Here is a 13204-nt window from a genome sequence, read left to right as displayed (position 1 = left end):
AGATTAAATTGCAGTTATGAGTATGAAGTGGATTTTGATATCAGCAGATATCTCTTCCTCAGAATTTATTAGAATCAGTAACCTGGAAAAGACAGAAGGGCTAAAGCACATAATCTGTTGAGTATGGTCCTACATACATTCTTTCAAATGTTGAAAAATGACCAGTTAAAAAACTCAATTATTATTTTTAGGTACTAAAATGGAGTATCTTTAAACCCAAGAATTTTCCATTAAGCAGAATTTTTTCCATTATTCATGGGAACCTCCCACACTTGGACAGATGATCCCATCGCTCCACTGAGTGGGAGTTGTGGCAACACCCTCTGATTTTACCTCTATCCTAATCCTTCTCTCCCACCCATCAGTCTGTTCCATGTAGCTTCCTACTCCTGGTTGCCTGCCCTGCTGTGCCTGCTGTGTGCTCTCCCAGCTGCAGGCATCAACTAGGCTGTTGCTGTACTTCAGAAGCTCCATCAAATGCTCTTTCCAGAGCTTCTGCCTTGCCAGCGTCAGGTCAGCAGCACTTTCACAGCAGCTGACGTGTCTTCAGAAACTGAGGAAAAGGGGGGGAAGGGGTGAAACCAGACTTTTCACTGGACATGTGTAATTCCAGTCTGAACAACAGCAGTGCAGTGGTGACTCCATATCGCAACCATGACTTTGAGGGGGATGTCCAGGGGACTCCAGGCACAGAGGTTATGTCATCACAGCCAGGTTAATATTCAGTTGGGAGGCAACAGGAGGCATGAACACACCAATGTGTAGCACCAAATGTAATAATAAAATCTACCAGCAGTAAGAAAGTTTCCAGGCTTGCTTATAAGTACATGCTGTACAGACCTTGTGAATAGTCCAACACAGGCTCTTAATGCAAGGAGAAAAGCGGCAGCTTCTATAGGATGTGTGTGTTTACTTTTAAGCAAGAAATTGCATATTTTTCCCAGAACAGATTGTATTTTTTTCTCTTGGCCCCAGGCTGCACTTGGGCTTTCTCAGAGTATAACAAACACCAAGTTTACAAAGTCTTTCCATGATTCTCCCTGTCGATTTCTATCTCCAGGAGTAGTTTCCTGTTTCCTGAGCAGGCTTCTGTAGGCACTTTCTCCTATTAAAGCAGTTTTGGCTTCACATGATTCTTGGATTTTACACAAATCTTTGCATGGTCACTCAACCTGAAAAGGCACAGAGATCTTACAGTGGTAGCTGAAATCGTAACCTAGTCCTTGGCCACTTCTGACAGAGCCAATGCCCCCAAGCAGCACAGAGATCTAAATCGAGACAGGAAAGCCTCAGTTAATTAAAAACTAAAGAAGCAGAGGTGGCAATATGAGTCCAGACCCACTTTTCTGCCTGCACCCTTGGACAGCACAAAACTAACTGGGTTGAGAACGGCACCATCAATTTTGTCACATTATTTTTGAAACTTGACCTTCTCCCTACAGCCTATAAAGCCTATAAAATAAAGAAAAGGGTGGCTTCTGTTGGGATCTGAAGGGGCAGAGGCCGTGACTAGCTCGGCGCCAGAGGTTGAGGGGACACATTGCGACTGGCAGTGGCAGGGGTGTTGTGAATGGGATACTCCCCCGGTAGCCCTTCCATGGGACTACCAGCAGCGCGGGCGAGCAGGGAGCGCTTTCCCTCGGCGCGGACCCCACCGCCGGCATCGCCCCTTTAAGTTCCCGCATTCCGGCAGCGAGGGGGAGGCTCCCAGCAGTTCCCGGGCCCGCTTCGCCGGCGGGACTCCGCTCCCGGCCTGCTCTGCGCCGGCAGCCCCGCCTTGCCTCGCCTCTCTTCGCCCGGGCCGGGCCCATCCCCTTCCAGCCCGCGGCCAGGCGCGGAGCGGCGGCGGCAGCCAGCGAGCGACCGACCGAGCCCCGCGCCGCTCGGCCGGTTCCCTCCGCCGCCGGCCCGAGCGTTATGGCGTGCGGCGGCGAGCGGCGGACGCGGGCGCTGTGGCTGGCGGTGCTGTGGCTGTGGTTGCCCGGGCGCTGCGGCGGCGCCATGGACGAATGCACGGAGGAGCGGAGCGGCCGTCCTCAGCGCTGCATGCCCGAGTTCGTCAACGCGGCTTTCAACGCCACGGTGCTGGCCACCCACACGTGCGGGACGCCGGCCGAGGAGTACTGCGTGCAGACCGGCGTCACCGGCGTCACCCAGTCCTGCCACCTCTGCGACGCCGCCCAGCCCCACCTGAGCCACGGCGCCGCCTTCCTCACTGACTACAACAGCCCGGCCGATGCCACCTGGTGGCAGAGCCGCACCATGCTGGCGGGCGTGCAGCACCCCACCGCCGTCAACCTCACCCTCCACCTGGGTAAGGGACCCCCGCATCCCGCCGCACCCCTCCGCCCGGAAGGAAGATGGCGCCAAGGGCGGGGGGCTGAGGGACCGCCCTGCTCTGCCCCGCGCCGCGCTGCCTTCAGGCGCTGCTTGGGCTCTGGTTAATTACAGGCGGCTGTACCAACGCCCTGGGGGGGGGGGGGGGTTGGTGGCCAAAGTGGGGTTTCGTTCGGTGTGTGTAAAGAGACCGGAGGCACTGGTTTAGTGGTAACCTGGTAGTGCTGGGCTAAGGGTTGGACTTGATGATCCCTGAGGTCTATTCCAATCAAAGTAATTCCATGAGCCTGGATGGATTTCCTTTGTCCCAAGCAAATACTTACTCCAAAGCTCCTGTTGTGGCTTGGGTTGCCTCAGCCAAAGGTTTAATTGTGCAGAGGAGGATGCTGCATGTAGACAGGGTACATAGGAAGATGGTTTATTGGCCATGGTGGCATAGGGTCAATGGTTGGACTTGATGATCTTAGATGTCGTCTCCAACAGAAAGAATTCTATGATTCTCTCTGCCCCATGGCTTGCTGGTGTTTAAGAATAATGATAGCTGCAGAGTAGGGCTGTATAGACTTGAGTTTCAGCCTTCTTCCCAGAAGTGAAGGGGAAAATGAATGTTGCTTCATTGCTTGTCTGACAGACAGGGACCTGTTGCTCTAACAGCGATGTAAGAGCTTGGAACCCTTTTGTTGTGAGACCAGGCTAAGAGAGTTGGAGTTACTCTGCCTGGAGAAGAAAAGGCTCTAGGGAGACTTTATTGTGGCCTTACAATGCTTGTCGGGGGTTAGTAAGAAGATTGGGACAGACTTTTTATCAGGGCCTGTTGAGAAAGGACAGAGGTTGATGGCTTTAAATTAAAAGGCCTTAGACTGGGCAGAAGGGAAAAAAAATTATAGAGAGGGTGGTGAAACACTGTCCCAGGTTGGCCAGAGAAGTGGTAGATGCCCCATCTACCATTCCAGGTGAGGTTGTTTGGGCCTGAGCAACCTGATCTAGTTGCAGATGTCCCTGTTCAATGCAGAGAGGTTGGACTAGATGGTGTTTAAAGGTTCCTTTTAACCCAACCCAGTCTGTGATTTTTTGCTCCTGTCACTCATTGCTGTCTGTGTTGGTTGTGCCATCTGTGTGTGACATAAACGAGCCCATGCTGCAGGAGGCAGAACGTGCAGTGGTGTGAGGTGCATGAAAGTGTCTTGCCTTGTGCGTTGGGAAGTTCTGATCCTGGAGTCTTCCACACAGCAGGCTTGAGATTCAGGTGGGAAAGGTTGTTTGAAAAGTGTCAAACACTGCAGGAAAACATGCGTGCCAGGGGCATGTCTGCTCTGTATCCTCCTGTACAGGTGCAGTGTTGTCCTTTCAGTACTGGGTGGGTTAGGCCTGTCAGAGAACTGCCATCGTTACTGCAGAGCCCATGACATCGAGTCAGAAACAAAACAAACAAAAGTGAATTTTGTGATTAATTGGCATTCCCAGAAATTCCCTTGGGATAACGTATTAGCTTGCAGTTTGGTTTGTGGACAAGCTGTTTTACTCTGTTCATTCAGTAATTTAAGCTGTCATGACATGGAGGCAGGGTAATTGTTTAGCACTGGAAGACAAGCCAGCCAGCAGAAAGTTAAAACCACAGCCTGTATCCTCTTGCCCTTAAATAAAGTAAAACCGAAAAAAGCCTCAGTGTAACCATCCATGGTTTCTTTTCAACAGTGTAACTATTCCTGGTGTCTGTTCAAGAGCTACTGTTGAAACTAAAGGCTCACTTAGAGCTTAATTGTCAATAATGCATTGAGTGTTTTGGTGTAATTCAGAGGGAAAAGTTGTGCTTGATCTTGGGTTTCATGACTGGAGAATAGGTATGAATGCTCCTAGGTATGCTCCATAGGTATGAATGTTCATGAGATAGAGGTGATGTCACTGAGTCATGTACCAGGGGGTCATTTGTTGACCACATCCATCAGCCTCAGCAGCCAGGAGTGTATCACCACCCTGAAGTGTTTCTTTGCGTTGGGAGCTTCGCAATAAAAACACCATGTAAACATGTTGAGTTGTTCATATGAAAGGGAAGTAGTTACTAAAGCCTCTTGGTTTTTTGTACATTGGGAATATTTTATTCAGAACACCTGGAAAAAACCAGTACGTTAAGATTTTATTTCCATTTCCTTTATATTAGAAATCATCATCTTCACTATCAAGTATTGCTGCTGTCCCTGAGCCTTTGCACCTGCATGTGTGTGGGTGTTCTTGGAAATAGGATGGTTCTCCAGCACACTGGAGCAAACATGGGCATGTTCCTTTGAGGAAAACAACTGCACCTTTAAAATGCTGGAACACTGCAACGTGATCAATCATTTGCATTGCAGGTTGGTTTGCAGGCTTCCTGTAGCTTTGTGAATTTGCTCAGGCAAATTTCTAGATTAGAGAATAATTTTAAAGCAGAAGTCATCTGGCTGACTTTCAGCTATTTGAGTAGTGTTCCACTCGCCCCCCACTTTGGTTTGTTGTGTTTTTTGGGGTTTTTTGGTAGTGTAAATCATTTTAAGAGTTGGAAGCCTGTCATGGGGATGGTGGTGGCAGGAGTTAGTTTTAAGAAGACTCACAGCAGAGGATTGAGCTCTCTGTGCACGTGCTGTGCAAGCAGTAAGTATTCCTGTGTGACTCTGTATGCGTCACTGAGTTCAGTGGGAGCTAAGGACGTGTCGAGTACTGCAAACTACCATTTTAGTCTCAAATGCCCCAAATCCCTCTGCAGCGTTGCTCTGCTCCACTTTTGTCAAGTGTTCAAACCATCTTTGTTGCCATGAGCTATTGGGCACCACATTGGTGTTCTGCGTGCCCGTGTGCTGTTCCTCACAGCACATCACGGTCTGTGGGATGCTTAATTATTGACATCAGTCAAAGAGGAGGCAAAGAGCCTGACAAGTAGTGGTGTACTCGGTAGGATGTAAATGAATTTTGGGACACAAAGCCCTTTTATGCGGTTAGTTCTGCATGTTTGTTGAGGATTTGGCTGTGTGCTCAAACTGGTATCCTTGTTTGATGCTGCAGTTGCCTTCTGAAAGCACTGGTATCCTGAATGGTGCTTTGCACCCATTCAGGACCAGTGGCATCAACTCTGTGGGCTTCCAGCATGCAAATGCTGCCCAGTGCTGAGGTTTTGGCAATTTGGGATGTCTTGATTAGCATTCAGTGATGTTTAGTCCTTGTAGGCCACTGTAAAGTTTCAGGGGAACCTGCAACAGGTCAGTCAGAACCACGAGTTGTTGCCAACAGGTGAATATGGGTCTCTTTGAATCTTTGTATGATTTGAAGTTTGAAATGAACTTAAAAACCTTTAGTTTTGGGACTGGATGCTAGCAAAGAGTCTGAAAGAGAAATGCAGATCACTATTACTGAGTTAAAGGTTTAGGAGTGTGGGGAGAGGGGGAGGGAATTGGGGTAATTGCCCCTTGGGAGAAGGGAATTACAGTGATTGCCAGTTACATCTGGAGTTATAAAAGCTGTTTTTCTTTGAGAGGATATTAAGACCCCCTTAAGTAAGAGTCCTCTCCTGTGAGGCCTGGAGACAGAGGTTTGCAGCTGTAAATCAGGAGATGGAGGGAGATGAACCCATTTTCAGGGTGGTGTCTGGTTAATTAGCTTAGCGGGTGAGAGGAGGAGGAGCAGCACTGTGTCCTTTACTACTATCGCTTTGCTTCCCCCCATTTCCCAGGTCTCAGGTTGAATTATTTCTAACTTAGACTTGACTCAACCAGTCTCATTTTCCCCAAAGCTGCCCTCCCACCATGTTCCCATATATTTCAGGAATAAGGGATCTTGGGGCAGCAGTGCCAACTTTTAAATTGGAGATAGAAGTGGAGATATTTCAGAGTAGAGTTAGCTGTCTGCTTTTTTTGATGGCAGAGTGTCACATTATTTTTACAGCTTGTGCCCTTTGCTTCTGCTGGGGGCACTGGGATAGTTCTAGCATCTCCTCAGCTCTTTGTGGCTCTTCAGACCCCCAACTCACCCAAAGCAAGCTGTGTGCTAAAGCTGCTCCTTTGAACACTAGAAAAAAGGGTAAAGGAACAGCAGTGAAGGTGCATGGGATATTTCTGGTGCTGGGTGATATTGCTGGGCAGAAGCTTGTATTTTTTCTGAGCAGATTCTCACTTCTTCCTTCTGCAGCTCTTAATTTGTGTCCATTCTGTTGTTTCTACACTGCTTTTACATGTGCCCTCTCTGTTCCAAACCAGCCCTGCTAGAGCCACCTCTCATTTTTCCCCACTGCTTTTTCTCTGCCTGAATCTGCTTGATTTCAGCAATTGTGATCCTGGTGTTTTGTTCCTGGGACAAAGAGGTAGCGTCCTCAGCATGCTGGTGGCTGTTTCCTGGTGGTGGGGTGGCCCCATCTCCACTGAGGGCAGCTGTGCTTTTATCAACAGCCTGCAAGCCACGAGCACTCTGGTTTGGCTTTCCCAGTGCTAGTCACTGCCACTGCATCTCAGCAGGGACAGTGCCCAGGAGATGTTCTTGACTGGTGATGCTGGTGGCCTCAGCTGTGAATTTGGGACTATGTTGTTGGCATGATTGACTGATTCTCACCTCTTCTCTCACCGCTTGGGAAGAGGACCTGGCATGGTGCTGGAACACAACCCTCTGCTAACCTGTCTTTCAAGAATAAAAATTAACTTGCTGGTTGCCTGCATTAAAAGCATCATCTGTGTTTATGGGTGTGGACCATGGTTAGAGCTGAGTGTTCCCACTCTTGAATTCTTCTCAAATCCCTACTGTAGGTCAGCCCAGAAACCCACCTCAACAAGCAGGATGGTAGCTTGTATGTAGAAAATAAAGAAAACCTTGTGAAAGCTGCTGGTTGTTAGGAGATGTGGCATGCCTGTCTCCTTCACCTCCCCCTTTTCTAGCTGCTCAGTCCTTTATTTGGCTTTGGAGGAGAGCGATGATGCTTGGTTATATATACTTTGTCCGTGAAGCGTAGTTTGGGGCATGACTGCCATTTGAAGGCATTTACAAGGAAACCCAGGCAAGATGCCAGTTCTGTTCAGCCTTGGCTTGATTTGCCAGTTGTTTCTAGCAGATGAGATTTGTCTTACTGCAGAAAAGCAGCATTTTGGTTTTTGAAGGGAGGGCTATAAAACAGACCTTAGAGTGAAGTATGGGATGAAGCCAGTTGCTTTGTTGGGGTGGGCTAGATGATCTTTTGAGGTCCTTTCCAGCCCCTAGCAGTCTGTGATTTGGTGATTTAGCAGAGTGATGTCTTTCATTTGCTGGTTATCCTGTTAAAACTTTACGAGGCTCTGGTTGGTTGCCTACTAAAGGAACCACTGTGAAACTGACTGCAAGCATACAGGGTGCAGGCACATGAAGCTTGGCCTGGCTTTAGTTAAAAACTGCAAGAAATGGTAATAAGGGCACTGGGAAGAGCATTTCCGGCTCCTAGGCCGGTGTGTCAGGAAGCCCTTGCAGGCGTGTTGAGCCCAGGCTGGCCACGGTGGCTTAGCTGTGGTATTTGTGGAGGAGCCCTGGGGGCCTCTATTTTAGTTGGCTTAATTTACATTTTGCAGGTTTCGACAGGAGCAGTTAGGAGATCAGGGCTTTTAATGGCCAGCAGTTGTTCAGTGCAGTTATATAAAGTCACTTTAAAGCTCTTTGTCGCTTCCCGCATACCCTGGACATTCCCGGGTTTTCTCCAGCTCTGCTGTCCTGTGTCTGTCTTGGGCTGCTGATGCCACTGTGTGACGCCTTTGTGGCTCCTATACACAGCAGAGCACTTATTTTTGGGGATGGAGAGAACAGGGATTGTGTGGTATCTTGCTGCAAAACCAGCTGCTCTTTGTGGGGCTAGCCCTGGGCTGCTAGAAGGATGAATTGAGGGTTTTGGCACAGTCAGGTAGTTGCTTTTGTAGGTTCAAACATTGGGAAGAAACTGTGGTTTGCTGGTAGGAATGGTTAACTGGATGAAAAATGTCTGGCTCGCTCAGTAGTGGTAGGTAGCATTTGTCTTGCATCCTGAGGCTTTGGGAGGCTCTGCTGGCCTCTCTGAGCCTGCGAGAAAAAAATCCCAGGCTGCTGCTTCCCACGGAGTTGAGAAACAGGATTGCTCTGCAAGCAGCACGTAGAGGAAATCATTTCCAGTGCAGATGGATAGGAAACTCGGATCTTCAATTTATCATAGTTCTTAAAAACAGGACTGTGAACATTGTCCTCAATCACACAACCTTTGTCAGACCAAGACCTCCTGCTTGTGTCCTCGGGGCCCTAATTCATCATTGACTGCTGCCGGTGAGGCTGTGCTGAGTGATTTCGTGCAGGCTTGCTGTCTGGCTCTGGTTCCTACCTGGGGTATGAGGCCTGCTGTGTTAAACTGAACTAATAACATCTAACCTCATTGTCTCTGGCTCATGTCAACTTCTGGAAGCTCAGCCTGGGGCTGCCACCCCTCTTGTGAGCTCCTACCCTAGAAGAACCATTGCACCTTGCTTTAACATGTCTTTTAACTATGAGATCTTGCTTATTGGTGCCTACCACAATGTGTTCTGATCAGAAAATAAAATCAATTTCATAGTTTCCTGATAAATTGCAGAAATCTTGCTGGGTCTTTTGTCCTGCCAGACAAACAGGAGCATATTGGGGTTTTGTTGTTTTTTTACCTAGAGTACAGAGTTAGCCCTATGTGTCTCAAATTAAGCTTCACAAGCTTTAAGTTGGGTTGAATGAGGATGCTTGTGTTGAGGACCTGTAGCATCATTGGCTGTGTTGAAAACTCTTGGTAATATTAGGACAACCTCTTAACACTGATCCATCTGCAAAGGGAAGCACTTGAGACTCTTCTCATGGCCTGCAGCATCCCTTGAGTAATGCTGGGGTTTCAGCAGTGTGATGGTGGTGTTGGCTGTCACATCAGCAGTGACAAGAGGTTCAGGACAGCTGCTAACAAAGCAACTGCTCTGTGAGATTAGAGAGCTGTAACTAGCAGACATGTACAGTTGTCAACAGGATCAGGAATACTGAACTGAGAGGCTGCCTTTTGTAGACTGTCAGGCTACAGGTAGAAGCTGCTGTTACCTTTAGTGGGGGGTGTTAGGTTCTTTTGATTTAGAACACTGATTCCTCAGAGCTTTTTCCCAAGCTTGGAAAATGGTGGGAACTCATCAACTTTCAAAAAGCAAGGCAATTTTACTCAAACAAATAAATAAACCTCAGCCTTTAATCCTTTTTTTTTTCCTACCAGCCCAGCCCTATTTGAGAGATCCTTCACCAAAAAAACCCCGAAAGAGAAAACAAAAACCCCCAACCACAACCCCCTTATGTATTATTCAGTGCTCTTCAGCTTTTTTGTTTTGAAACTGGGTGGCAAAGCACGTGTTTCCATGCTTCTACTTGTTTTAGATATTCCAGTGGGATAGTCATCAAAGAGCTGTTTCCAGTGGTTAATCACGCCTGCAGTTCTGACACAACACAGCTGGATTCAGGAATGGAGGACTCCAGAATTTCCTCTTTTAGAAACAGTATCCAAAACCTATTGCTGGATTTTTTGTTTTTGGTCTTTTGTAGGTAAGCTAGTACCATCTTGTACATGGGAGAGAGATTTCCAGATGGCTAGAGGGCTTCTTTTTATGGTTGGTTTGGGGGTTTGTTGGTTTGTGGGGGTAGGGGAATATTTTTAAGGTGTTTAGCGGAGTTCATCTATTGAGATCTTGCAAAGGCACCCAGGGGTTTTGGGTCAGCTTTCTGTAGCAGTCTTGGTTGCAGACTGGTGTGCTTGGAGAACTGCTTATCTCTTTTGGCTTTGTAGTGGGTCCTGTGTCTAATTCATCCTCAGAGGCTTGAAGTGCTCCTCTGGGAAGATCAGAGTGTAGAATTGTCTTCAGGATTGGCAGCTGGCCCCTAAGAGTGGCCTGAAATGGGAAGGAGGAAGACATGTCCCGTGCATTGCTCTTAACTGTTTCTAATAGAAAGATCAGCTGTGTTGGAGGAGTGTCTTAAAAGGAACACCCCAAACTTCCCTAAAACCTGCCAAACATCTAAACCTGCTTGATGACAGGAGCTGTTCTTCCCCAGCATGATGGTGTTCAAGTAGGTAGTGGCTGACTGTACAAGGACAAGCCCTTGTCTTGCCAGCAGTAGCCGAAAGTGCTCATTCCCTTGAGTTCTCAGGACCAAGGGAGTGCTGTGGAGTTTGGGATTGGTACCAGCCCAGTCCTAAGCACACTGCTTTCACCTTGGGAGTTACTTTTCAAGGTTTGCTTTGTAGCTCAACCTACTTGGCATCAGAAAAGACCTTGTTCCTGCCTTGGTGAGCTGCTGCTTGTGCAGGTTGTTGCACTTGGCCTGGTGTAGGTGGGTTTTTTTTTTGAGGAGAAATATCAAGGGTCCTGGACAGGTGGTTTTTTTCTGTTTAAAAAATACTTTCTTTCTCTTCCCTGTATATTTGGTTTCAGGAAAGTAAATCTTTCTCATCTTTGAAGTAAAAGATAATGTTTCTCAGAGTCTTCAAGCAAATGGAACCTCTTCAAGAGGGATAAGTGGGCTGTTTCCTTGGTACTTTCTTGTGCTGTACTTATAAGGTTGTGGAGTGTAAGCGCGAGCTCCGGCAGGCTCCTTGTGTGCTGGGAGTAACCCTTGCTGAGATTAGTGGAATGAAACATCAGTCCTTTCTGGGACAACCACCATCAGATGCTGCTTGCTATCACAGTGTTAAATGAGACTGCTTGACTGAGGCAAAAGAAAATGTTCTCATCCTAGGCTCTCTCTTGTGCACTGCTAATTATGATGATTATTTATAGTCCTTTCATCTCCAGTCCTTTACATGCCCCCATCCGGTGGGATTTTGCAGTGGGATTTTTTTCCCGGCAGCTTGCGGGGTTGGTCCCTGGGGAGCGGCCGTGGAGAGGCTGCCGTGCCTGCTGCCCTTGCCTCCCAGCTTCTGAAACAAATGTGATTTATTTGTGGGGATCCCTCTGCCCTGCTTCCTGGCTGTGGCGCTGGGGGTGCTGGGCTTGGCCCAGCAACCTACTTTTATTGTGTCACAGCAGCTGATGTTTTCCCTCCAGCTGCTGCTTTCTCTGCTTTCATTATCTGCCTTCACAGCTCTCCTGGGTCCAGCTATCCTGGCTGGTGTAACCTAGGACATGCAGTTTCTGGACACCAAGTCATCTGCCTGATGAGCTAGTTTAAAAGTTGAAGCTTAAGGCTATGGTTGCTCTGAGCTTGCTGACCTCTTGTTTGCTTTACTTGTGTTTTCTGGCCCCTCTCCCTTCTTTCTAAAGCTCCTTGCAACCTGCCTTGGCTTCATCTCCCTCCTGTTTCCCTTGTACTGACCTATTCCTGGCAAAGCTGAGATGGTTCTCTCCTTGAATGGGGTTGTTCAGCTGAAATCTCCCTACACTTCTGGTCCCAGCAGTGGCCTCTCAGCCTGCAAGGGTAGCATGACTCCTGTGCTGGCTGCTTTATACATGTCCTCAGACAAGAGGCTGGTGGTTTTCATTTTAGTCACTCTGGTGATGCTCAGTTGCAAAGTGCAATGCAAGTTCAAAATTGTCCAATGCTTCATATTGTTCTGTAGTTTCCTCTCTTGCACACATTCAAGTTTGGAGTGGAGAGGAAGCCCCTCACTGAAATACAGTTACAGCTTTTCCTGAGTCCAAGTAATTTCTTTTGTTGTAAAAAGGAATGTTTTTTACTGCTGATTCCCAGCAGGGTTATGAAGAAAATACACAAAGAGTGGAGTAAAGAGATTTGGGGCTCTGGGGATACAGCAGCTGCTGCAAGGACTGCTGCTGCTGCCAGGGTGAAACATGAGCTCTGAATAAAGTGACATCCCACTATCATCGTGTGGTGGTTAGTTAATGAAATCTTCACCTCCCAGCCCTCCCTCTCCTGTCCCGGCTCAGCTGGGGTTGCTGGTGGAGCTGAGAGCAGTAACTCGGATGGCTCTTCAGTCCCCTCCATCTGTGCTCTGCAGGCATGAGTTAACAGATTAAATTACCAGCATTACACGAGTCACTGCTCTTCTGCTTTCTAAGCAGAGTGACTCTGCACACACCCGTATGTGCATGTTGCCCCTTTCTCACACCCTCCCTCCCTCCCTCCTTGGGGAACAAAGTATGGATTATTCTGGAAGTAATGGCACAGAGATGAGCTTTTCCAAGAGCCTCATAGTACTTTCAGCAAATAAGGGCTGTTTTCACTGTTGTTGCAAGTCTTAAGAGCCAGCGTATTTACTGTTGCCTGTTTCTTTTTGGCTGTCTCTCTGAACACATTGCAAGTAGGTTGTTGCAGTGCCGGAGTCCCTGACTCCTGGTTAGAAAGGGAAGCTTGTGGTTTCCATGAAGGACTGATACTTCAAATCATGATAAATACCTCTAGGAAACAATTAACTGATGACAGAACTACATCTCTGAATACACAGTTCTCTTGCAAGTGACCTTAGTTATTTTTGTCAGTCTCAGTATCCTCTGAAGACAGGAATAAACAGTGCCTAAGTTTTTCTTCTCCAGGATCAAGTTTCTTCAAATCAGAGAGTCAAGACTATTGTGTGAAGAAAAGGTGCTAGAAGTGACCAGTGTGATGATGAGCGAGCATCTGGCTGGAAGTCTGCAGGTTGAGCCCATATTGCTCATCTATCTCTGGCAAGCAGGCATGTGTAGCAGTTACAGGGTTTGGTCAGCTTGAGGTGCATTTTCTCTGCTGTGGATTTTCTTCTATCTTGATTTTTGTGTACTTCCATTCCTTGTAAGACATAGCAGCTTTATCAGGTGTAGCCCATAACTGCTTGGAAGATGCTGGAAAGGCTGTAAATCCTGAACTTGGGACACCCTTTGCACCTCAGGCTGGTTCTGTCTGTTCCCTGGCAGGCAGCTACTGGTCTTTATTTGGGTAT

The 13204-nt window shown here is 47.7% G+C and overlaps 1 protein-coding gene across 1 annotated transcript in view; it reads left to right on the top strand.

Annotated features, from left to right (window-relative positions):
* The first annotated feature begins 1836 nt into the window (after window positions 1-1836).
* LAMC1 (laminin subunit gamma 1) overlaps window positions 1837-13204 on the top strand; it is a 73385-nt gene continuing 62017 nt past the window's right edge. Inside the window, exon 1 of the mRNA XM_068141345.1 lies at window positions 1837-2314. Coding sequence (XP_067997446.1) covers window positions 1918-2314 — 397 coding nt within the window. The 5' untranslated portion in view covers window positions 1837-1917. The remainder of the gene's footprint in view (window positions 2315-13204) is intronic.

The sequence above is a fragment of the Melanerpes formicivorus genome, unplaced genomic scaffold, assembly GCF_026170545.1.
Source record: "Melanerpes formicivorus ecotype bairdi unplaced genomic scaffold, bMelFor1.0.p_v2 SCAF_7, whole genome shotgun sequence".
In the NCBI taxonomy this organism is placed as follows: domain Eukaryota; kingdom Metazoa; phylum Chordata; class Aves; order Piciformes; family Picidae; genus Melanerpes; species Melanerpes formicivorus.
The sequence above is the reverse complement of the archived record's forward strand: the minus strand, read 5'-3'. Positions and strand labels throughout refer to the sequence as shown.